Source organism: Lucilia cuprina, chromosome 4, assembly GCF_022045245.1.
Source record: "Lucilia cuprina isolate Lc7/37 chromosome 4, ASM2204524v1, whole genome shotgun sequence".
In the NCBI taxonomy this organism is placed as follows: domain Eukaryota; kingdom Metazoa; phylum Arthropoda; class Insecta; order Diptera; family Calliphoridae; genus Lucilia; species Lucilia cuprina.
The window spans coordinates 17,139,646-17,166,301 of NC_060952.1; the positions used below are offsets into that span (position 1 = coordinate 17,139,646).

The 26,656-nt window shown below is 24.7% G+C and overlaps 1 protein-coding gene across 2 annotated transcripts in view; it reads right to left on the reverse strand.

Annotated features, from left to right (window-relative positions):
* Positions 1-1,433: 1,433 nt before the first annotated feature.
* LOC111676085 (homeobox protein homothorax) overlaps positions 1,434-26,656 on the reverse strand; it is a 145,239-nt gene continuing 120,016 nt past the window's right edge. For both annotated transcript variants that reach the window (XM_023436970.2, XM_046948171.1), the window contains exons 10-15: positions 23,506-23,529; positions 13,042-13,190; positions 4,148-4,224; positions 2,800-2,858; positions 2,023-2,646; positions 1,434-1,879 (exon numbers count right to left, since the gene is read on the reverse strand). In XM_023436970.2, coding sequence (XP_023292738.1) covers positions 2,483-2,646; positions 2,800-2,858; positions 4,148-4,224; positions 13,042-13,190; positions 23,506-23,529 — 473 coding nt within the window. In that variant the 3' untranslated portion in view covers positions 1,434-1,879; positions 2,023-2,482. The remainder of the gene's footprint in view (positions 1,880-2,022; positions 2,647-2,799; positions 2,859-4,147; positions 4,225-13,041; positions 13,191-23,505; positions 23,530-26,656) is intronic.

Consider the following 26,656-nt stretch of genomic DNA (forward strand, 5'->3'; position numbering starts at 1 on the left):
AAACAGTCGGTATTTGTATTCAAATCGTTCAATATTGAATTCCAAAAAATTCCAAATTTAAGTCCAATTACTTAAAAAAACAAATGTGATACTAAATATTTTAACTGAAATTTCAAACAATAATTAAATTAAAAATTTCATTAAACTAAAGCGAAATTTTAATAAAAAACCTAAACAAAACCAAAAATTGTTCAGAAAACCATAATTTCAAACCAAAGAAAATAAAAACGCATAAAGTTGTTTTTTATATTTTTTTGTAAATAATTATTATTTTTTATAATAGTTTTTTCCACTTAAATCATTTTTTTTTCATTCATTCAAAAAATAATCATTCATATTAATAATAATAATCATTAAAATTAAAAATAATAATAAGAATAATATTAAAATAAAAATACACTTGTTTTTCTTTTTTTGTTTAATTAATTATTTTTATATTTTAATATAATTAAAACTATATGCAGCTGCTTTATAATTAATATTTATAGTGATTAAAATTAATTGTTTTATAATAATTAAAAAATAAAAGAGATAATAAAACTATTTAAAAAATAAGACAGGGATTTAAAAGAAATGAAAAATTAAAAAAGAAAAAAAAAACAAATTAATAATACTCGCTACTTTCGAAAAAACAAAATAAAACAAAACAATTTTTTATGATTTAAAGAAAAGCTTAAGGATTTTTTTTAATAAGTTTTTAATTTAAATGAAATTTTTTAAAATAATTATTTATATAATAAAATATAATAATAAAGCATTTTGTTGGTTGTTGTTAAATTTATTTAACTTAAAAGAAATATTTTTTAAAATGAAATAATTTACACAGAGTATAGAGGGAGATAAAATAGAAACGGATAATTTTAATAAGAACTCCTTAAAAAAGAAAACAAACTTCTTTATAAAGGAAGTTGTTTTCAAAAAGCAAATTCAATTTTAGTTGTTAAATAAATTGGCTTAAATTTTTTTCTTTTTAAATTCCGTTTTTTTTTAAGTGTTGTTGTTTTAACTAAAATTTAAATGAAGCATTTTTCTATTACATTTTTTATAGATTTTAGGTTTGTTTTTCTCTTTAACATAATTTTTTATAATTATTAATTATTAAATATTAATGTTTTTTGTTTAATTATTTAGGTGATTATAATTAAAAACTTTTTACATTTACAATTGGTATACATGTTTGTTGTATAAATGTGTGTGTGTATTTATTGGTTGGTTTAGAGTGTGTATTTTGGATTGTGTTTGTGTTTTTTTTAAGATTTTTACTAAAAATGTTTTTTTTATTATATTTTTTTGTTTTATTTTATAATTAATTTATTAAATTATGTATACATATGTATGTTTTTGTTTGCCTTATAATGATAAATATTAATTTAAGTTTTGTTTATGTAAATTTTTTCAGTTTTTTTTTCTTCAATTCTTTTTGTTTAACTAAATTCTTTGTTTGTTTTTTTTTTAAGTAGATTTGAATTCAAATTTTATATTCGGAATTTGTTTTAATTATTTATATATTTATTTCCTTTCTTTTTTTGCAACATATTTCTTATCAATTTTTTTTTGTCGGCTTCTCTTTGCAATTAATGTTCAGCTCTGGGGCTTTTAAATAAGGAGATCATTTCTTCTTTTTGTTTAGTTTAATATTAAATTAAAGTTTAAACATTTATAGGTAATTACAGAATTTCCTTTAATTAGTAATAACAAAAAAGTGTAGTTTTTTCAAAAATTAAATTCGCTGTGTTGTAGTTTTTAAAGTTAAATTCAACATAAATTTAAAAAAACAGTTGGAGTTGCGAAAAATCTCTTAAAAAAAGATTTTTATAGAATTTTTAGTAAATTTTGTTATAAAGAAATTTCCATAAAACACTAGGTGATTGAAGAAGTTCTAAAATGAAAAATAAAAAGAAACAAATTACAAAAAATTAGTAAATTTTGCATTAAAATGTTAATTTGCTTTAAAATAAAGAAAAAATTGTTAACATTTGAAAAAAAGTTAACTGAAAAAAAATGTTCAAATAAATTGCTCACCTTTATTTGCCATAATTTTGAAAGCCTTTAACCGCTTTTAAATTTTGAAATAAATTCTTTATTGATGTTTGTTTTGTGGGGGATTTATGTTTAAAGCTTTTTAAAAAGTTTAAAATTTTTTACGTATATCCGGTATTTGACGTTTTCTTGATAAATTAGAAAATAAATAGAAAAACAGCAATATAAATTTTGTATCCTTTGCCCTAGTGCTGTTGCTTAGTTGCTATTTTGTAAATTGTTGTTACTACTGCTGCTGTTGTGTTGTTTTATTTAGGACTTATATATTTGTTCTAAGATTTTGGTTTTGGTCTCCCTTTTTTCTCTCGCTCTTGCTATATAAATATACAGAAGATTTTTTCTATCATTCCAACTTTTTCTTTTGTATTAGTTGTTGGTTTTTTATTTGCGGTTGTATTTTTGTTTATCTTTTTTTTTAATGAGATTTTATTGCTAAACTTGATTACAAATGTTGTCCATAGTATTCAGCAGCGTGGGGATAATGAGGATATGCTTGATGGAAACCAGGATCACCTGGAGGACGATGCATCATATGGGCTTGACTGTCCATCATATAGCCCATGGGATCATGACCATAGCCGGAGGGACCAGCATGGGGGGTGTAGACTGTAAGAACGAAAAAAAAAATATTAAAAAAATCAATAAATTTTCTCAAAAATATTTTATCTTATATCAAGTTTCGAACTATTGTTTTTTACTACAAAACATTTCCCATTTCTTTTGCAATATTTAACATTAATATTTAATTCATATAATTACCTGCACGATTTGATTGATCAATCATTGGCTGTACAATTCTTCGTCTCGCATTAATGAACCTGTAACAAAGAGAAAAAAAAAAACAAAATGAAAATCAGTATAACTACATGACAAAAATAAAACTTGAGAACAATGCAACAAAAAATAACAAAAACATTTAATAAGAAATTATTGTTGTATTATAAATATAAAATCCGTTTTTAACAAATCATAATTAGGCTTATAATCCCATAAATGTTTATTTCATAAATAATTTATAAAATGATTTATAACATCTCTTTTTTCCACTCGTAGTTTCTTGCTTCTCAAAGAACTGAAGCTTACTGTAACACACCAACAACAACAACAACCATAAAAAATAATAAGTTTTTTTCTTGTTCTTTGTTTTTCGTTGTTATTTTTTTTTTTTGCAATTTTTATTATATTTGCTGCTAGTTTTGTGCCACTGCCTTAGACTTGGATAAAAGTCGAAAATGCCGACAATTGTATATTTTTATTTGCAACAAACAAACAAACAACTATAACAATAACAACCATGAGTAGAGATGATGATGATGGTTGACAAAATCATAATGTTGCAAAAAGCAATAAGAACAACAACAACAACAACTTCAAACAAAAGCAGCAAAAATATCATTATAACAAAAAATAAAATCAACCTGATTTAAGATTTTTTTGTCGATTTTTGTAACCATGATTCTGTGGTTGTTATTTTTTTTTTGTGTTTATTTAAGATGTTTAATACAAAATATAGTTATTTTTTGTAGATGTCGTTGTTCTAGTTGTTGTTATTATAACTTTTCTGGGTTGTTATTTATGAAAAACCAGCAAAAACTAACAATTTCTTGGCAAACAAACATTATTTTTTTAAGGTTGTTGATAGTTTTTTCTCTTTGCTTTTGCTGTTATTGCAAACTTTAGTTAGTTGCAATTTACAAAGAAAAAAAAACTTATTATTGTTGGCTACAAATTGAGGTTAATGCTCGAAGATTGTTGTTTTTTTAGTACATTTTTGGTGTACATATTAAGAACAAATGAAACCGAAAAAAATATAAAGAAAATTTTTGCCAGTATTTAAAAAAAATACATTTTTTTGCAAATCATTTTTTTTTTTTGTTATTACAAACAATAAAGCAGAATTTTGGGAAAAAGCCTTGAAATTTTTTAAAATATTTAATTTTTAAAAGAAGATAATCTTTCAAAGTTAAAGCTTTAATGAAGAAATAGGCTGGGAAATAAAAAGCAAACTTTAAGTTGCTTTTATAAAGAAAAAATTTAGCCTACTTTTAGGCTTTTAAATTACTATGCTTATTTTCCATATGTTTTTTTAATATATTCTTTAACTTACCAATTGTTTACTTGCAGTATCGTAAGGCCGGTATCTTGTGCCAATTGTTTTTTCTGATCTTCGGAGGGGTAGGGATGCTAAAATGAAAAAAACAAAACAACACCAAATATTAATAAACTATAAAATATATTATATATTAAATATATAAAAAATAAATAATATAAGTAGCACATTATCTCCTATTTTATAAGCAAACCAACCAACTATAAAAAAAAATCATCAATCATTTAATTTTCCCCAAAACCTTGCGCACATATTCATTTATAAATGACAGGTAGTTTATCTAAACAAATTCGTTTTTTATTTAATATACAAACAATAACAACAAAACATATAAATTAAATAAAAATTAACAATCAACAAAAAACACTAACGCCACTAATCTAAGTAATCTAATATCTCCAAAAATATATTATCTCACTTTTTACACACTCAAAATGTCCTAAATTTTGTTTTCCTAGCTTACTGATTTCGTTTAGCTGATAATCTCTAAAAGGGGGAAAAGGCCAGAAACTGCATATTGCACTCCAAAATTCCAAAAGTATTTGTTTAGTTAGCCCTCCCTCATAAATTTTCGAAGTGAAACAGAATGAACAAAAAAAATCTAAAATAAAACTCAAACATGTCTAGCTAGCCGCCAGAGTGGCGTCAATATGTAAACAAACATTTCAAGGGATTTGGAAATCATATCAAAAATCAAACAGCAACTATAATTTCTAAACAAATCCCTTATAGTTTTTTAACTAGCAATAAGTATGATATGATGGAAAATTGAAACAAATAAATATTGAAAGAAAAAAAGTAATGTATTTAATATGGAGTATTTGGTACTTGAAATGCAATATCTAGCGGAGAGTGCGCCCATTTTTTTTAATCAAACAATTACATACTTTTGTAGAAATTCCAGTCTAGTGGTTTTATTTTCTTATTTTTTTTAAGTTAATCTAATCTTTTTTACTACTTATTTGCTGTAAACTTTTGTAATACTGTTTAAACAAATATTTTGTGTTAATATAATGCAGTTTTGTGGCGCTTACTGAAAATATTTTTTTTTGTGCGTTTTTGAGTTTTTTATTGATTGTATAGTTTTGGAAGCAAACAGTAGCTTTTATTTATTTAATGATTAACTAGTTAATTTTTAGAAAAATTCTTTAAAACATAATAGTTTTAGATAAAGTAACATGATTATTACAAGTTCATTAATTTAAAAAAATGTAAATATTAAGAGTTTTTAAAAGATAATTTTATTTAATTAAAAATATTAATATTTATACCTTTAACTCTTTAAAATTTAAGAGAAATATACATGTGTATATAAAAATAAAAGGATATGTATTAGTTTATCTATTGAAATATATTCATATTTTCTCTTTAAAAAGGAGGCATACTTTTAGCGTTATTATAAAATTGTTAGAAATTAATTTATTTCAGAATATTGCTACAAATAGTGGCAAGTTTTTAAGAATTTTTTATAGATTGGTTCCCATTACTTCCTAAAACACTTTCATTTTAAAAGTTGTTCTAACAAGCATACTTTTAGGCTGATTAAACTAAAAATTTAATTTTTAAAATTTGTTTGTGCTGAGAAGATATACTTACAATCAAAATTTTTTTTCAATGATTTTAATATATTTTTTTGTTTAAGGTTTTATCGATTCTTAGAATCCTTTTATTTAGACTGATTGAACTAACAATAAAATTTTAAAGAAATGTTAATGCTGAGAGGGTAAATTAAAAATTAAAATTGTCTATTAAACATTTTAATAAATTTAATTTTATTTTTTTGTTTTAGTTTTCTATAAATTTTCAACTATTTTCTATAAAATAAAGCCTACATTAGGGCAGGTTTAAAAAAACTTAATAAAAAAAACTAAATTCTAATTTTCATCTTTACTACCATTCAAAAGCTATTAATTTGTTTGAAAAACTATAATTTATATCCTTTTTCAAGCCTTAAGGTTAATAACGAACTTAATACATTTTAAGCAAACAATTTTAATTAAATATTGTCTTTACTGGCACATGTTAAGAAAACTCCCCAATGGAATAATGCATTAAATGATGAAAATTACTCATTTCTATAACAAAATAATACAATTGAAATGTTTGTCTTTGGAAAACATAAAATTTATTGTTTGCAAAACAATATTTGAAAAAAAACACGCCTTATAACATTGACATTTCTCCAAAATAACATTTAAAGTTTTGCAAATTGTGCAAGGCAAGCAGACTTTGCAATACGAAAAGGTCCTTTATCCAACAAATAAATGACAATACAAAACAATAAAATGCAATTTTGTTAAATAATCAATATTATTTTTTGCCAAATAATGTTTGTAACTGCAACAACAACAAATCAGACATATTAACAATAACTACCTTTGGTATATATACATACATAAAGCTAAACAACACCTACAGGACATTTACAATAGCTACAGACATGTCAGCTTGCTTATAAAGGTACTGTAGAGTAACAGCAGTATTTACAGTTTTCATTTAAGTATTGGTATTTGTTGGTATCTGTCGTAAGTGTCATTTGTTGCGTGAAATTTACCGTTTTCTTATGCAAAATCATGTTCTACTAACAAGGACATCTAATGCAATCTAAACAAACAAACATATAACATTTACAATACAATAATAATATTGAATTTTGTTCAATATAGAATATATTTTAGTTGGAAAATATGTTGAAATTGAAATTTTTAACAAAAGTCTGCAGTGATCCTTAAACTGTGTATATACTTATGTACATACTTATGAATGTACGTATGTATATAACTACAAATGCATGTTGGTAAGTTTTCCTTGTCTAATGCATTTTCTTGTTATCCTGTTTAGACACATAGTTTGTGGTATATACATACATATGTGCATATTTTAAACATATATCTGCATATTATATTTGTTTTCAAAAAACAACAACAACAGAAACCCACCCATATTTATTTACTCCCTTTTCTATTATAGTTTTAACATTTGCTAGAAGTTGGAGTTGCATTTTCTTTTCCCTAAGAATAAAAATAAACCATAAATTGTCATAGGTCTTCTTTTAGTTTGTAGCATGTTGTGGTTTATTTTTCCCTGACTTTTTATTTGAAAGCTTTGTTAGAGACTCTAATAACCATTGATGCTTGTTAAATATATAAAATATATGAAAAGTATGTGTAAAATACATTTATTGGCTGTAGTATTAGTAGTGGTAGTTGTTGTATTCTATTAAAAGTCATGTTTTCATAAATTATAAAAAAGTTTTTTTTTTTTTTTTGTTGTCTAGTTAAATTGAAATTTATTTTTAAACAATTATTTAAAACTTTTGCTAAAAAAAATCAAATCAAAAGGAAGTTAGGATATGTTTTTGTATTTGTTAAGCAGCTGCCGGATGTTGAAATTGGAATGGCTGGCTCGTGCCCGGCTTTAGGTTTGATTTGTTAAATTAAAAGTCTCCTTGTTTTTAAGCGAAATGTGTTAAAAAGGGGTTTAACATAATAGTAATTAAATACTGACATCCGTTTTTTTTTTTTTTTGTTAAAGAAAAAGGATTTGTTAGGAAAAGAATTATTGTAAAAAATTTTTGATTTAAAAACAATTTTAGAAAACAAAAACAATGGTTTCAATAAAAAGAAAATAAAAACCCAACAAGTATTGTATAAAGTAGTGTATAAAATTGATTTAAAAATTTTTGGAACATTTGCCCATTAACAAGAAATTTCTTAATGAAGCAATAATTAAAATTAAAAAATTGAATAGAATTATATTTTAAAGATTTCACAATCAAGCTTTTATAAAAAAAAATTTTTTATTTAAATTTAATGCCATAAATTTTCCACAAATAATTACTTTTTAATCACCAACATTTTCATAAAGTAATACCTAAGTTATAAAGTATTTATTTGTCATTTTCTATGCAAATTTTCTCCAAGTGTTTTTGAACAAAATTATACTTTAAATATAGAAATTCTTAGAAGGCCACTAATAATTGGCTTTAAATAAAAAACTTTAATCAATTATTTTCTTTCAAATTAAAAAAAATGTAAAATCTTAATGTGTTGTTAAACTTTGTACTCCAAGTTTTTCCACTTTATAATATTCATTAAACCCAGGACAAGACAAAAGTAAAATAAAAACAGATAAGATCTTTTTAAAAAGTAGTTATAAACACAAAACCAGCTACTAGGTTTATGTCTAGATATATAGATGTTTAGTAAATAAATAAAAACCAATTTAAACAAACAATTTTATTTATTTTGTATTTTTTTATATATAAATTTTAATTTTAAAGTAAATATCATATAAAATGCTTTATTAGCTCTGGTGGCTGGTAAAGTTAAAGCATAAGTATTAGTGAGTACCTATCTGTGTGTATTAGTTTAAGTCTGTAGTTTTATTGCTGTTTTTCTGACTGATTTTTTATATTTTTATTATTATTATTTTTATGGTAGGAGGTGGAGATTTGCTTTGGTGGCTGGCTGACTGGCTGATTGCTTTTGCTACAATATTTAGCCAGCCATATTTGTTATGGTGGCTGTTGCTGTTGCTGCTGTTGGTTTTTTTTTATTTTATTTTCATTATGAAACGATACGCAAAACTGTGTGTTCAGCTCGCTATTGGCTATAAACACCACACATCATTTCTACTAGCAAACGGCAACGGCCACAGCAATACTAGAGAGGTTTTGGCTTTATAGAGATATCAACACTTGAAATTGAAGGCTGGCAAAACAAAAAAATTGTATAAAAACAAATATTTTACTTTTGCTGTTATTTGTTTAACCAAAAGCTGCTTAAGTTATTGTTGTTGGGAGAAATAAACTTTTCATAATGCACAAATTTTTGCTTGAAGTAAACAAAATGTCTAAAGTAATACATCACTGTCAAAGTTTTTTAAATAATTAAAAAAAAACTAAAATGTCAAGTTAAAAACAGCAACGAAAAACCCCAAAAATTTCTCTCTGTTATTACAAAATAAAATTTTATTTTCTTAAACAAACTTTACTCTAAAGATTCAAATCTTAATAAAGAATTACCTTCTAAACTTGTAGTTTAGAAATAAAATGTTATGTACATAAAAATATCCTTTAATCTTTAGTAATACTTTCAAATGTTAATTTGCTGGTCAAGTTTGGTTAAGCTGCTATTTGGTCAAAAACGGATAAACAAAAATATAAAATTTTATTATAAAAACTTTTAAGAAACCTTTTTCTATACTATATAACTATTGACTTTACTTCAAATATCCTTTTTGCTTATCTTAAGTTATTTAGTTGTGTTTTTTTATGGTTTAAGGAAATCATGATTGAACTTGTGTGGTGGTTGCTTAAGAGTTTTTGCATCATAAATGAAGCATAACAAATAGAATTTATTTCCGGTCAGTGATTATAATATTAAATAAAAGTGGTTGGTTTTTTTTCTTTTTTTGAAAAAAACATTTAAATTTTTAGCTTTCAAGGAAATAAAATTAATGAAAAAATTGCCAAAAACACAATTTTTTTATGTTTTCTTTTACATAGCAAAACAATTTCCCATATTCTTTAACTTTATTGCAACGCAAATTATTATTCTTAACAAATTCTTTAAATCAATTAAGCTTTTATTCTTCCCCAAATAACTTCATTCTTATTCTTTATCATTCATTTGTTTAAATTTTATATCTTTTAAAACACATCTCTAAACTCTTTAGCGTTTTTTTTTTTTTTTTGAAAAAAGTATTTCTTTTTTTTTATTTTTTTTTTTGTAAAAAACATGGTGTGAAATGCATATGAATGTCATTTTGAGACAAAGTCCATTTCATGTATTAATTTACCATACAACAAAATAATTAATTACTGTCACGCCTTAAACCAAAAAAACAACAACTACTAAAGCAACAACAAAATTTGCACATAAACTGTAAAATAATTTCACTTGCATTAAGAATACAAACAAAAAAACGAATAAGGCAACAACATGGTAAGAACAATCATCATACACATGTTGCAAGCAGACAACAATAAAAACAACAGAAATAATAATTGTTTCTAAAACAAGCTATCTTAAGGTATTAGATCTTGGAGGAAATTTTAGAAAACATTTTGAAGTTAAAGTTTTTTATGCAATTTTTAAAATTCTCAATTTGTAAAAAAAAAAATTCTCAAAATTGCCTTTTCAAAAATTTAATAAAAAATGTTAGAAAATTAATAAATTCTAATATTCTCTTGTTAAGAATTTTTAAGTATTTTCAAATTCCCAAACTTATCAAAAAAATCTCCAAAATATCTCTTTCAAAAAATATCAAAATTTTCCTAAATTTCTTCTTAAAATCAAGTATAAATTCTTTTACTTAACGACTGCTCTAACATAAAAATTTACAAATTAAAGTTAAAATTTTGCAAGTGTATATTTCTTTGGCATAAAGATGATATTTGTCGTTGGCCTGTTATCAGGGGTGTAAGTTAGAGACATTAGTTTGAATTTTTTTATTTTTTTAACCACAAAGAAAATAAAAATACCATAAACTACAATAAATAAATAAATTGTTTATTTAAACTTGGTGAAAAATATAAAGTAACAATTTTCACAATATATATTTTTTTCTTACTACTTGCCTCATTTTTCTTTTTAATAATACTTTAAAATGTAATAAATAAATTTGTAAAGGAAAACAGAGTAAGGGGGCATAATTGTTGTTGTTGATGTTGGTGGTGGTGGCAGGCTGGCAGTCAGTAGTAGAAGTAGTATTAGTAGTAGAAGGTTGTCATGACAAGTTTAACATTTTGCTGGAACGTGTTGTCTGCAATATTTTTATTTTATTTCATTTTACACACACTGCAATTTATACATATTTGTTTGTAAGAAAGTGTATGTAAAAATGTTTGTTTATTTGTTGGACTGTTTTGTATAGATGTGTGTTTGTGCAGCCAACAAATGTTAACGTCGCCATGCGCAAATTGTTTTGTAGACATTTTTTTGTTGTACGTACATTATTGCTTTTGTTGTTGTATGTACATTAAAATTAAAAACAGCCAAGTATGAAAGCAAAAAAATTATATGTATATATAAAACTACAACAATAGCAACAACAACAACAACTACTACAACATCATCAACACGGAAAATGCATGATGGTGTTAAATAGCGAGCAAAAACAATAATAACAGCCAGCAACAACAACAACGTCGTCAAAATATGCACATGTTATTTTAAAAATAGGCGGCCTTAAAGGCGTCAGCCATTATGGTTTATATTTAAGACGAACGTAAAAACAGCAACAACTACAACAACAAACAACTGATTAAAATTATAAACCACAAGCAAAAACTAATAATTATTTAAGAAATTTGCCTAAAGGTTAAGAAATTATAGCAAAAAAGCTTAAGTTCAATACTTTGTTAAGAGTACTAAACATTTTGGTTGATATGGTTTGAAAATAATTGCTTTATATTGAAAGTGCTCTTAAAAGCTTTTAAAAAATTTTCTTTTTCAAAAGCTTTTTACAAAAAATAACTTTTTTCTAAAACTTTTTAATAATACTTTTTTCAAAATCTTTTATTAACAATTAATTTTTTGCGAAATGCTTTGGGAATTTTTTGGGAAAAGCTTTTGGTAAAAATACTCATTTTTAAAAGCTTTTTGTTAAAAATTAGCTTTTTTAAAGCTTTTTATAAAAACTTTTTTCCGAAAAGCTTTTTATCAAAAGTTTTGGTAAAAATGTTTCTTTCCTAAAATTTGCTTATTTTCATAAAGCTTTTTTAAAAATATTTTAATAACTAGACTAGAATTTCTATCTACCCTCCTACATAATTTTAAAACATATCAGCTTAACCCTTTTTTTCTACAATATTGCACTCTTTTGTTTCATTAGCACTCTGCTTTTGCTAGCTGGCTGATTCCAAATGTTTATACATATGCAAGTCAGTCGTAATATGTGCGTCTGTCATTCAGTCAGTCAAACAAACATGCAAAAGACGAGAACAAGAAAATAACACAGAAAAAAAACTACTACAACAGAGACTCCCCTCCTACTTTTTCCTTTTTTTTTTTTTGTTTTATTAAGTTTTTCTTCTTGTTGCAAGAATATAATATTATTATAGGTTTTATTTTTTGTTTTACTGCTGATAATATGTTCCATGTGTTGTTGGTTGCGCGAGTAACCATAAAGTAATTTTACAAAGTGTTTCATTTGCACAATGTCGACATTTATACATATAACAATAATAACAACAAATACAACAAAAACAAGAAAGTAACATTTAAAACAACACAAGTTTTAGGTCGTGTCTGGCTGCAACACACAATTTAAGTTTCCACTTCTTTTAAACATACAACAACTATAGTTTTTGTTTTGTTTTCAATGTTTTTGCTTTTTTTATTTTTGTTTGCCATTTCTGTTTGTTGCTATTATAATTGTTGTCGTTGTTGTTGTTGCTTTTTGTGTGTATTATTACGTTTTCATATAAAAATTTTTGTTTGATGGCTGACTGACTAACTTGACTGTTTCTTCTTTGCTGTTTTTTTTTTCTCTTATTTTAGTTTCAGTTTATTTGGTTGGTGGCTGTCTTGGCTTTTTTGGTTTAGGTTGCAACTATTGCGTCTGCTCTTGTAAAGCCTGGTTTTTGTTTCAGTTTTATTTAATTTTCTGTTGTTGTCTGAATGTATTATTATTGTATTGTGGCTGTATTTTTTTTTTTTTTTTGATAATTATAGGCTACTAAACGGTTAATTATCGACATTTAATATGGCTGTCGTTTTTATAGTTTATAGACTTACTGCCTGCTTTTTCTTACTTTTGTTTTACTTTATTTATATTTATGGGGAGGGAGACCAAATAAAATGGCGCGCGTTTTTGTGACTATAGCTTATATTTATAAAAAAATAAAATACTAATTGAAAATATAAATATGCAATTGTACTCACTGTTAAATGCTGAAATAGCCACGCTCTTAAAATATTTGTTGCTACTTTTGGGAAAATGCCACGTTTCTTTTGGTTCTTTTTGCCATTCGCATCGTCATCCTCTTCGCCGGTGCCCTCGCCGCTACCTATACTAGCGTTGCTGGCATCGCCTAAAAATAAAACAAAGAAATTTTATTTAATTAGTAAAATTAAACAAAAAATTTTAACAAATATTTTCAACTATGTATTTATATGCAAAAATAGTTTTTTTAATATATAAAAAATACTACTTTATAATAATGTTGAAAAATAATATTTGTCCAATTCGCAACCGATGTCGTTTTTTTGTATTTTTCAAATAAAATTTAAAAAAAAATCAAAAATAAAAAGTACGACATACTACGATACAACCGTATAACGCCGATTATAAATTGGACTTGCCTTAGCTTGAACTCTCATATTCATAACATTAGTAATGTAGTAGTTGTCTCAGTACTGTAAGTTTTCTTAATTATTTTTTTTTACCATTCAGTCTATTTCTCAATTTATTTAATCCAAATATTTACTTGCCACTTATTTAGGGTTTAGATTTCTTTGTTGGTATTTATTTAACAAAATCAAAACCCATGAAATTTGTTAAAAAAAAACAAATAGTTAAACACTTCTAAAATTACCATACATACGCAGTAACTCAAAACCTTCAACAATTGTTCTCAAAAAAAAAAAAAAACTATAATACATTTAATTAATAATTCAGTTTGGGTGGGATCAAAATTAATATTTGTCATTAAAACCAGAACTGTACACATACCGAGGGCCTTTAGATTTATTTATTATTTAATATTTATGCATAATTTTGGGTTAATTTAAACACTTTTATTTAACTTTTTTTGTTGTTTATTGCTTGGTTAAATCATTTTTATCTATTGTTTAAAATCTTTTGAAAAAGAATTTTAAATTTGAATTATTATTTGTTTTATCTGTATAGTTTTTCCTTGTTTATTTATTTTTTTAACAAATATATATATTTTTTTTGAAATATAAATTAAATTTATTTACTAAAATGAGTTGAAGAAAATGTTGAAAAAATTCAAATGTGTAAAACAGCAGCATGGTTGTGGTATTGTATTTAAATTAATTTTTTTTAAGAAATTTTTTCAACAATAAATAAACGGAAGTTTATTTAAGATAAAAATTTCCAGCCTAAATAAATAAGGAAAAATGACAAAATATGTAAATAAATTTTTCAAAATAAAAAATATAAGAAACTAAAAAAATAATATAAATTATTTAATAAAATCACTTTTGACATTAAGTTAAGATTTACTTAAAATTTTGTCCTCTTAACAAAATGCAAAAAAACTCTGTTTTAATTTTTAATAAATAAAATCTCTAATTTAAGCATCTAAATTACTGTAAAACTGTTTTATAAAATTCTATGAAGTTTTTTTTTTTTGTTCCCTGCCATTTAAAGAAAATTTTCAATTTATTTGACGGTTTTACACAGTTAGACTTTGCAAGACCAAAAAAAAAAGCATTTTACCACAAATAAATGTTCTTAACATATACTTCGCATATGACTACATTATGAGAAAATTTAATATATAAAAATGGATATGTTATAGTTTGGTTTTCTTTTTCTTCACTAACTCCTCCACACACAAACCCCCTAAAATACTATGAAACTTGCAAAAACTGCACATAGTAGAGAAATAAAACAAACTAAAGCAATTTGCAGTAAATTTTGTGATTTTATTTCTTGTTATAAGAGACGAAAAAATATAAGATTTTCTTTATATTTACAACAACAACTACTACCAAATTAAAGTATAACTAACAAAATACATACATAAATATTTTTAAATAATGCTGGTTGATTTCTTTTTTTTTTTGGACCTTCGCACAGTAGCTTTAATTAAATTTTTTTAAAGCAGCTTTTCAGGCGTTTTCATTTTGTTGAATTTTCTTGATTAATTTATGGTTTTATATGATATTTATAATAAATTTTTGTTTAACAAAAAAAATGTATATAGGTAAAAACATCATGGCATATGTATATAGAAAACACCATTTTAATTCGTTGTGGTTTTCATAAGGTTTTTTATTTTTATATATTTTTTTTTGCATTAATTGCTGCTGTATTTGTTTTAAATTCAAGCCACATAATTTGTTGTTTTTACATGGCAAATTTTTTTCTGTGGTTTTTTGTTTAAATAACACATATTTTCATGTATTTTTTATATTTTGTTTAATTTTACATGAAAAATAATTTTAATAAAATTTTAATAATTGAGTGATAAATTTGAATAGGTTTTTTTCACACAGAAAGTAAGAAAAAAAAAACTAAATATAAAGCCTATTATAAGGCTTAAAGTAACAATAATTTAACATTAATTTTAAAGCATACTTTTAGGTTATACATTTTTGTTTTATTTTAAAATTACTTTTTTAAACCTAAACTAAAAAGTAGATTTACCCCCATATTCATAAATAATTTATAAAGTTATTGATGGTTTATTGTAGGAATTTTGTATGGAAAATGTGCGTAATAAACCTAAGTACGGGGGTTAATCTTTTAAAACATTTTATATTAATATAAATTAAAAGACTATTTTCAGGCCTTTAAAAACATAATAGTAACTGCCTACTTTAAGGCCGCCTAAAAATGTTAAATTCCAAGCATTAAAATTATTAAAATTTATGAAAATTTATTTATTTTAAATTTGTTACTTTTAATGATGTAATAAAATCATACACTTGAAAAAAACACTTGATTTGCTGCATATTCTATATTTTCTACAAATAAACCATAAATTACTTTAACTGAAAATGTTTTCCTCAAACTTGCAACCCCTGAACATTACATTGATGATCATGATCATGTTGCCTAAGATGATGTTACAAGTGGCTTTTGCACATCGTTATTATAACAATAAGCAACACGCCTAAAAGATTAATTTTGCTCTTAAAACATTTTTTATTTTATTTTCTTACTTATATAATGTTGCTTTAACCTAAGGGGAGTTGGTGGGGTTGAGGAGATGTTTGTAGTGTATTTGATAATCTTTGGTTATTTTCTTATATGGTTTTAAGAACTACAATCTTAAAAATTATGTTGTATTTTTAGTCTTCGGTTTTTTTTTCTTTTGCTTCAAAAACTTTAAGTGCTGCTAAAGTGCAGTCTTAAAACCACTTGATAGATAGTAAATTCTAAAGATGATTATTTTTATATACAAAAAAATCCATTAATCATGGATTTTTGAAATTTGTATTTTTTTTAGTTTTCTTTATATAGTGTTTATGCTCTAATATCAAGTGGTGTTGTGGGGATTTTTGATAAAGAAAAAAAAACGGTTTAAAGTGTTTTTTAAAGTTTAAGGAAATCTTAAAAAAAAAAAATAAAAAAAATATACTTAAGCACATTTTAAAAGGAAACAAAATTTTGCTTTTTAAAATTTAATAAAAAATTAGCAATAAATTGGTAATCGTTTAATTTAATTTTGCTCTTTGTTAATAAACTTTATGATTATTTAACAGAATTTTCAAAAAATCTTTATTATTTTCTTTTAAGTTTATTTAAAATTTCATTAACATTTAGCAATTTCATATTCATTCATTTAATTTTATATGCTTTAACAAAACAATTCAACTGCAGGCAATTATTTTAAAGATTATTTAAAAAATAATTTCATTTATATTTTCTTAAATAAATAAACTTTCAAAAACCTTATACAAATCATTAAACTTACACACAATGTGTGTATGTATATTTATATAAAATCATGCCAATCGGCTGTCAATCATGACCACAACCAACCAATCATATACAAATTGTTCGATTCGTTTGTGTTTTTATTTGAAAAGAAAATATAGAATTCTTAATGGTTCTATATGGAACTCTTTTTATACTACATGACCGGAAATCTGTTTAAAGTCAAAGTTTTCATTTTTTTTTTTTTTGGTTTCTTTCCAAATGAACTGATTTTATATTTTGGCCATTACGGTCATTCTTGCGTTTATAAGTGTATTCATTCTTCATTCACACACATGTTTAACATTTATTTATTGAGCATGTTATTGAGTAGTTTTCATTTGCAGCCTTAATTTTTGTTGGTTTTAATTAAAATAAACAAAAGAAAAAAATTATTTTGTACGGGAGGGAAGACTTGATTTGTGTAAAAAGAATTTATCATTTAACACAATTTGAATTTTGAAAAATAAAATCAACAATCAAACATAAAAACATACATATGTATGTTTACTTTTTTTTAGGGGAGTAAAGTGTTAAGAAAATATTTGTTTTTTTTTTCTTCCTCTCATACACAAAATCTACTCAAACTAATTTAAATGAAATTTCAAATAAACATGGTGTGTGGTGATATGAAATGACATGAAGTTTTGCACAACACTTTAAATAACCTGCGACTCGGCATACTAGAGTAATATTTAATAAACATGACTATGAAGCATAAACATTACCTGCATTTTTTATGTTTATTATACCTAAAACACTGGCTAAGCTAACTGGTTAGATAAATTTTAATTAAACTTTAAAGCTACTTTCTTTAGAAACTTTTGTTCAGCACTGTAGTTGATTGTTTGGCTTGGTTTCCATACTTATGGGTGCTAAAGCTTGTTATTTCAAGTGTTTACAGACGACACGTACAACATGCTTAAATGACAATAAAAACAATGACTCTTCTAAATTCATAATTTTATTTTTGTTCCACTACAAGTTCTTCTACATGTTTTCACTTTAATAACAATCCTCCACCGCCTGGTCTGGCCTAAACTGTCCGTCCATCTATCCGTCTGTGAACTTTTGTGCCACTGCACGTTTAGACCACACTGGCTGTTAAAAGAAAAACACTACAGCCAACAACAACAACAATAACAACGTCTTGTCTAAACAAACTGCTTAATAAGTTGTTTATTATTTTATTGTCTTATTTTATTTTGTTTTTATTATTTTATTCTTTCCACCACACAGTTTGGTTCATTATTATAAAATAAAAATAATATTTTTTTAATAAAATTTTAATGACCTTTTATTGATTTATCATTTATCATAATACGGCAGCTAATAAAGGAGGACAGTTAAAGACAATGTGTTTAATGAATTAAAATTATTGGCTAAAGGTGAAAATTTATTACCATAATTGTAGAACTGGTTTTTTGTTGAACAGAGATTAACCACAAACAGATTTTGAGACTTAGCGTTTTTTTTTTTTTCTAAACAAAAAATTATATTGCAATTTTATGTCTATAATATTAAATAATATTAATAAAAAAAATACAATTTTATAAGGAAAATGCAACAATGTTTTTGCAATGACTAATAGATGTCATTAATTTTTATTAAAGTTGTTTATTAAAGTGGATTTTCAAAAAGAAATATAATTTAAATTAAAAATTAGCCAGAGATTATTGAGGAATTCTTGTCACTAATTGTGATTAATTTAAAAAGATGTTTAAAGGACAAATATCTGTTTTTTAAAGTATAATATTTTGTTAGCTTAATCGAAGTTTGATAAATGACAATTTTCTCATTTTTTATGTCTAACCATTGATATCAGTCTAATTAAAATCGCTGCATTTGCAAAAGTTGTGATAATAACTGAAGTAGTACTCTCAATAATTGTTTGGAATCAAAGCTCTGTTGTAAAGATCATTTCCCTTCATGTATTATAAGCTTTAAAGGTTAAAAACCTTAAAATTTTTCAGAGAAGGCTGTTTTGAGCTAATTTTCAAACTTGTAAAGAATTATGGATTATTATTTTCTGTTCCCACTGGAACTCAAACGGAAATGGTTTAAATCAAGTTTCATACCCCAAAAAACAACAACAACAACAAGACACACAGTTTTCAACACAAAAACTTTAAACAACATTATAACTAATTGCATTTAAAATGAAAAAATTTTGTTCTGCAAAATTCAATAAATAAAAAAAATATATATTTTTTATTTCATTCTTGCAACAAACAATAAGCAAACGCATTAAAAATCCCCCGAAAAAACACAACAGTATAAAGCAATGGATCACACAAATCCGCCATAAAAATCCAAGCAATCCGCAACCAAAAAAAAAAAAAACACAACATACAGCAGCCCGTACCACACAAAAAAAAGAAAAGATAGTTGCAACAAAAAAGGTTAATGCCATCATTTAAACAGCTAAAATAAAATATTAAAAAAACTTAAAATTATTATTGACTTTGTATGTTTTGTGGCTGTTGTGCAATATATACAAACTTTGTGAGAATATGATGTTGCAAATGCAGGTTGGCCTCATATTTTTTAGTACTTTTCTGCTTATTTTTTTTGTAATTTTAACCAATATAATATTTTGTTGCAAGAAATTATTATAAGAAAAAAAGTATATATTGTGATGGTGTTGCTTGATTGGTGATCCATCATAATTTTTTTGCGCAACATTTTTTATATTCTTTTAGTTGCAGTTTGACTTTTGGAAGGTGGTGTGTGTGTGATAATGGTTTTAAAACATTATATAAAACAAAGTCCAGATTTTTATATATTTAACGATTTCTTTAAGCAGGATTAAAGAAAAGGTTTAATCTTTATAAAATATATATAGAAGGGAAAATTTGGCAAATTTTTTTAAAAATAATGAAGAAAATTCGCTTAATAAACCAAAATTTAAACTACATTTTAACTATTATTTTAGATATTATTTTGCCTTCTAAAAACTACAACGAAAATTATAAGATGTAACCTTAAAAAGGCCTTATTTAACTACTAGTTAATATTTTTATTTAAAACAAATTTTTGCGATTCTTTTATATTTTTGTACTTTCGTGTTGAAAGATTTTCACATGATGTGAGTGAATATGATGGAATATTGCATGTTTATAATATGACTTATGCGTTAAATTTAAAAAAAAAAATATGCTATCCACAGAATATTTAAAGGAAGTTTGAGTTCCAAAAAAAGAAAAAAAAACAACTATTTTCATATGCATTGTATAATGAGAAAGATAAAGTATTTTTTTGTAGTTAATTTCTTTACCATTCCATATGCAAGCAATTATGATGTCAAAACAGCCTAAGGATATGTGGCTGTTTCGAAAAAAATAAGCCACGAAATTAATCTGCATACATGCAAATTATATGCATATTTCTTTAAGGGCAAATTTAGAAAATTTTTGATTTAAAACATGATAAAACTTATTTTATGGCAAATTTTGTCTTTAAGCTTATTTTCTTATAACTTTTCAAATCACAAATATTATAGCAAAATCAATTTCAAGATTTTAGAAAACCTTCTAAAATATTTAGTTTTATAAGAAAAGCTTTTGAAATTTTTAAGCTTTATTGAAAATATGTATTAAGAATAGCTTGTAGTTTTTGAAAGATTTTTGATATACATATACAAAAAGCTTTTTTCATAGAAATCTAGCTTTTAATATTTAATAATATTTTCTCTTAAAAATACAAAAATAATAACTTCGGGTACGTTTCAATAATTTAAAAAACTATTTTAAAAGCATGTGTTAAAGCTTAAATATATGGATTCTTGAAAGCTAAAATATATTAAACATAAAAGCTTTTTTCTCTTGGTTTTCCGCAACTTTTCAAATTTACAAATGTTTTACTAATTAAAATTAAAGTTGTACTCTTCTCATTAAATATTAACTTCAAAATCAATAAAATATTTAAAATTTCTTATTTTCATATATATATTATTTTGAAAAGTAAGGAATTTGTTGCTGAGTAGCTTTTTAAATATTAAAATATCCAACTGTGTACACACTTTACATTGCTACAAAGACCTTGTCTCGTTCATCATCAGCATCAGGACCAGCACCACCAACACCACCACCACCATCATCTTCATCAACCAAAGCGATAACGTTACATACAACCATGCAACATACAAAAACAACAATGAAAATGTTGATGATGATGATTCTTCTTCTCTAAAGATGCTAAAAGTGATGTGATATTCAATGAATTGCATTTAGATATGCATGTATGAACATAAATACATTTGTAGGTTTGTATATGGATGGATGGATAGATGGTTGTTTGCTTGGTTGGCTGGTAGAGGAAGATTTTGGGCTGCCATCATGGTTGAAATGGAATATACAAAAACTTCAACTGCAACAACAACAACAACAACGCTTGTAAACTTGTCTCCTAATAAAGAACTCAAATTGGCGCGTTCAACAAAACGACATCAGCGCGGCGACGATGACGACTGTGTATGTTGTTTTGTGTGTAAAAATGACTACGAAACCAGCAAGAGTTCTATAAATTGTATAGGTGTGTGAATATATAATATGAAATGTCATACGAATACAATTTTTGCCAGTCAAAAAAAAAACCAAAAAACCAAAAAAAAACATCATGTAATATACAAAATAAACTTCAACCTCCTGTGGTGTAAAGTTGACGTACGATCATGTGGCGGGCATATAAAATAACTATAGATAAAATAACTTTAACAAATAACTAACAGACAGAGACAAAATATCTCAAAAAACAAGGAGAGATGTTAATTTTTTTTCAAATACTTAAGTATAAAAATAACAGAATTTTTAATTTTTAACTATAAATTAAAAAAAATATTTTTCTTTCTGAAAATCATTAAAAACAAGCATTATTGCCCTCAATGACAATTTGTAGAATTATTAATTGAAAAGTTTTGTGTTCAAATACAAAATTTATATAAATTCTTTACATTTCTTTTTTTGAGATTTTGCCACAAATAAGAAAAAAAAATTAATGTCACTTGTAAGCTGGTTTATTTGTTGGTTTATTTCCTTGTATTGAACTGTTGTGGGGCTTCAAGATTTGCATATTTTGTTGTCTTCGTTCAAAGTTTTTATTCTTATTATTTGTGTCTTGTGTGTGTTTTTTTTTTTGCATTTTTGGTGTCTTGATCTCAATTTCTTGTCGTAAATTCATGGATAAAAATATTTTTGTTTTGTTCGATTCTGTTCAGTTCAATTCGTTTCCCTCCTTCCTTGTCTTTTTGAAATCGTTTCATCTGGTGGTGACCATAAATTTGGCAAATTTGACAATTATGAGCGTTAATAATAAATAAAATTGACAATCAATATGTTGATTTCGTTATTTCTTATTTATTTTTTTTTCGTAAATAAATTTACATATGTACGTTCATACAGAACCCAGTGTAGACAGACAGTTAGCCGGATTTGACAAACATTTATAAGGTGGGAAAACATGTGTTTAAACACAGAGTTTGAGAGAGTTATTAATACTTGTAATGCAAGAAAAAATGATGAAAAAATTATTAAATAAATAAGATTTTGAAATGATTATTGATTTTTTTCTTGTGGTTTTAGGGGTCATGACTTAAAGAGGATTAATTTTAAAGGAAAGAAATTGAATTTAATTGAAATTCTTTTAAAAATTAATTTAAAACAGTTTGCAGGATTTTGCTTATAAAATTTGAAATAAAATAAGCTTTAGAAATGATAAAACAGAAGCTCTCTTCGAAGCTTTTGAAAGACGTTTAAAGTAAATCTAAACATGATGATAAAACAGAAGCTCTTTCAAATAAGCTTTCATTTTTCGAAAAAAGGAAAAGCTCTATTGAAATGCAGTAACTTGTATGAAAGTTTGGTTATAAAGTTGGCTGAGAAATCACGATTTCTCAAGCTCTGACATTCTTAATCACTTTTCGAGAACTTTAAAAGAATAACATATTGTTTCTATAACAGATAATTCCAAAAAAAACTCATTTCATAAAATGTTGCTTAAAAATATTTTTGCTTCAAAAACAAAGGACAGTGTGTTTATGAAAACATCTCCTACGGCTTTTTCCTTAAATATTTAACAAAAAAGAAACCCAAAATCTTATAATAAGTATTTCACAGGAAATATATTTTTTGTTGTTGAAATAACAAAAAATCTTTAACATTATTTGGTTTTTCAATAAGAAACACCCGCAATCTTAAGAAAGCTTTTTTTTCGAAAAAAGGTATTTAATTTTTTGTTTTAATTTTTATTTTTATTTCTTGAGATGGCATAACTTTCAATTCTTTTCTTCATTTTGAAATCAAAAAATATTTTATTTAAAGGCTGCCCAAGATAGTTTGAATGTGTTTATTTTTTTTAGGCCGTGGCCTTAATAATGATAAGCTGGTTTTTAATCAGTAAATTTATAACTTTTGTTAAGGAACAACAAAATAATCCACAACATTCACATACATTTGTAAAAAATATGATAGGCAGAAGATATGTATGTTAAGGATGAGAAGTTCTTTAAGATTGAATGACCATTTTTTGTTGTTATTTATTTCTTGGGCAGAGGTGTATTTTTGTTGTGATCTTTTACTGATAATAGGTTACGCTTGATCGTATAATTATATAGCGTGTGTATGAGATAAAAAAATGTTTTAAATACCAAATTTATAAATTTTAGTTTGAGAGATAATGATGGAAGAGTGAGAGGTTTTAAAAGAGTTTAGAATAAATTTATATTAAAAAAAGCTTACCACTTGCACTTGTGCCGTAATTGTCTGTAATTATAAAAAAAATAGTAAATTTGTATAAGTTTTTAAAGATTTTTAAATATTTCAAATAATAAATTTTCTAAGTAAAATTATGTAAATATGCCTTAAAATATAATTTAATTTATTTTGAAGATTTAAGCCTAAAAGTAGCAATAAAAATAGTTTTATTGCCAAACTGTTTTTTAGCTAACTAAGCAGGTGTTAAAATTTTTTTCTTGTTAGATTTGCTTTAACCTATTATTATATTTATTCAGCCATTTATCATTTAAAGAAATTGGCAAACGTTTTATCGTTTTGGGACTTCTAAACACGAACTTCTAAGACATAATTCAAAATATAACTTGATTAAGGTTTTCATATGTTAGAAATTTTTTTATAAATAATTTTGAAATATTTAACAGACACATAAAAGCCATCAATCAAATTTTTAAAATAAAAATCCAAAAATTCCCAAGCTGTGGTAAGAAAAAAGTGTTTCTAAAAGAATTAATTCTTTTTTAGTGTTGTCAAATCCCCACCCTTTTTCAAGGCTGTATTTTTTCACTTTTTCCACTTGAAGCTTGATTTTTTTATGCAAAAATCTCTTTTGCAATGAAAGACAAACAAAACTACAAATAATGCATTAAATATGACCTTCTACGTGTTAAATATATTAAATTGTTTATAAATTCAGATTTTTTCTTGGCTGATTTGTTTTTATTTCAACACACAGGCCCAGCCAACAACTTAAGAGCCAAAAAAAAAGAAAAAAAAACAGTGTTGTCAACTTTCTTGTTTGTTTATGTCATGTCTCTTTAACCAATTTTGCATACTAAAATAAACAAATGCCAAATAGGCGCGATGCACAATGCATTTTAAATGAATTCACAAACAACCAATAATAAAAGCTGATGATAATGATGATGGTTTTTTAAATGGTGGCTAAATATGCATCTTTTTTCAACAACAACAAAAAAAAAATAAAGAAAAAAAGAAGACTGAAAACAATGGTTTTCTGGTTTTGAAAAGACAAAAATCAATTAGGAATACAATAAACGTAATAACAATTTTTTTAAGAAATGAAAAAAAAACTTTTTTTTAATAAGCAACACGTATTTTTTATATTTAAAGCATCTTAGAATATTAAAATGGGATCATCACAGAAATAAGTTTGAAAACTGCAGTTGAAATGTGACTGCCTACAATAACCATAATTTTTTTTCTTTAATTCTTTTTTTTTTAATTTTTTTTTATAAACATTTAATATGCTAAAAATGTTTTTAAACAAAGAAGTAAACAAATTCCTGGGAGTTTTAAATTAAAACAAAAAATATTAAGAAAAAAATCAAATGTAAACGTTTTGTTAAACACGTTTAAATATTTTTAACACACGGTTTTTGTTGCCTTTTCCTTAATTCTTTTCAAGTATTTAAAATTTTTATTTAAAGGATTTTCAGTAACAGAAAAACCAAGGAAATTCCTTTAAATAATTTTCAATACTTTTTTCCCTGAAGTTTAAGCAGTACGAAGAGTGTATGAAGAAAAAAATAGCAGTCAAAGTGAGAATTAAAGCTTAAGCTTAATCTGGCTAAAAGTTAAAAGAAAAAAAACACAGTTTGAAAAGAAACTTGAAATTTTTACATTTAAGACGATTATTTATGAACTGCAAGCCAAATGTCATGTGATGCTTACTTTAAGCAAGCTTGTTGCTGTTTATAGCCTTCTTTGACTTAACTCAGTCTCATCATTATGATGTTGATGATTTCGAGGAGGAAAAAAGAAGGATGATGTTGTTGCTCTATCTAAACCCTTAAGCCTGCTAACCATCAAAGCTCTTACTCAAACTTAACTTAACTTTTTCATCATCATTATACTCATTATTATTATCATGGTTATAATAATGTCCGTCCGTTCTACCTTCAAACTCTCCGTTTGTCTGTCTTTTTTTGTGCAGTTTATACCTTAAATACGGGTATAAATGTTTTTTGTATGTTAACAAACGTGTATCAATGCATGTTCAATAACTTAAATGACAAAGAAATCAAAATGAATGAAAGTCTTATGAAGTTTATTTTTAATTTTCTTAAGCAACAAAAAAAATCCAAAAAAAGACTCCATCCCGCCAGACTTTATTTTAACTTTTAGGCCGTATATTTTTTTGTACTGTTTTGTCTGTCTGTCTGTCTGTATGTGTGTTTGTTGGCTGTAAAAGCTTCATATTGTGAAGTGATATCCCCAAGTGATTTTAAGGTGTGTTTCAGGAATTCACTTTTTAGTCATTTCATTTCAAGCAGCAGTTTTTTTGGTGTATTTTCTTTCTTTAATTCCAATATTTTTTCTGTTAAAGACTTAATGTCTTTAAATAAAAAAAAATATTTAAGCTTAAAAAAACCCACCAACTTCATCATCATTTTCAATGTACGATTTAAGGTTATTTCACATTTTGGATTTTATTTTTTCTTTAATTTTTTATTTTGCTTATACCACTGAACGTTTCATCACAAGTTTTAAGCCATACATCTATGGCTTTAACATTAATGTTGGCCACAGCCACCAAATATATTAAAAAAAAAATAAGATTCGTGTTGATCATCTTTAACATCATCAACTCAAACGTATCGCATTTCATTGAAGCGCGAAATTATTATGCCTAGTTGGGGATTTTGTTAACAGTGTTTTAGTTTTTTTTTCTTTTTTTAAGTTACAAACAGCTACAAAAAATTGTTTTTAAGATTTTCAATGATTTCTTAAAAGAAAAAAACATTTAGCTTTAAGATCAGCAAAAAAAAAACAAACCTCTATATATTTTTATAGTGTAAATAAGAATTTATGGGACAACCTTAAAGAAATAAAAAAAAGACAACTTTCAAACTAACCGACAAAATCATCTTTAATTCAAAAGCTAAATAAATGAAATATTTATAACATTTTTAACTAACTAAATAAAATTACTATAGAAATACAAAATTCTTAAATTTAGTTTATCGCAAATTTTATACTAATTTTGATTTTTGTAGAATTTTTTTTATTTAAAAATATTTTTTAGAATGTTGTTAAGTTTCTGTGAAATTGTTAAAAATATATAATTAATATCAATCATACGTCTTGTTGGCTTTATTTAATACAAACATTTTAAATATTTCTAATATTACAA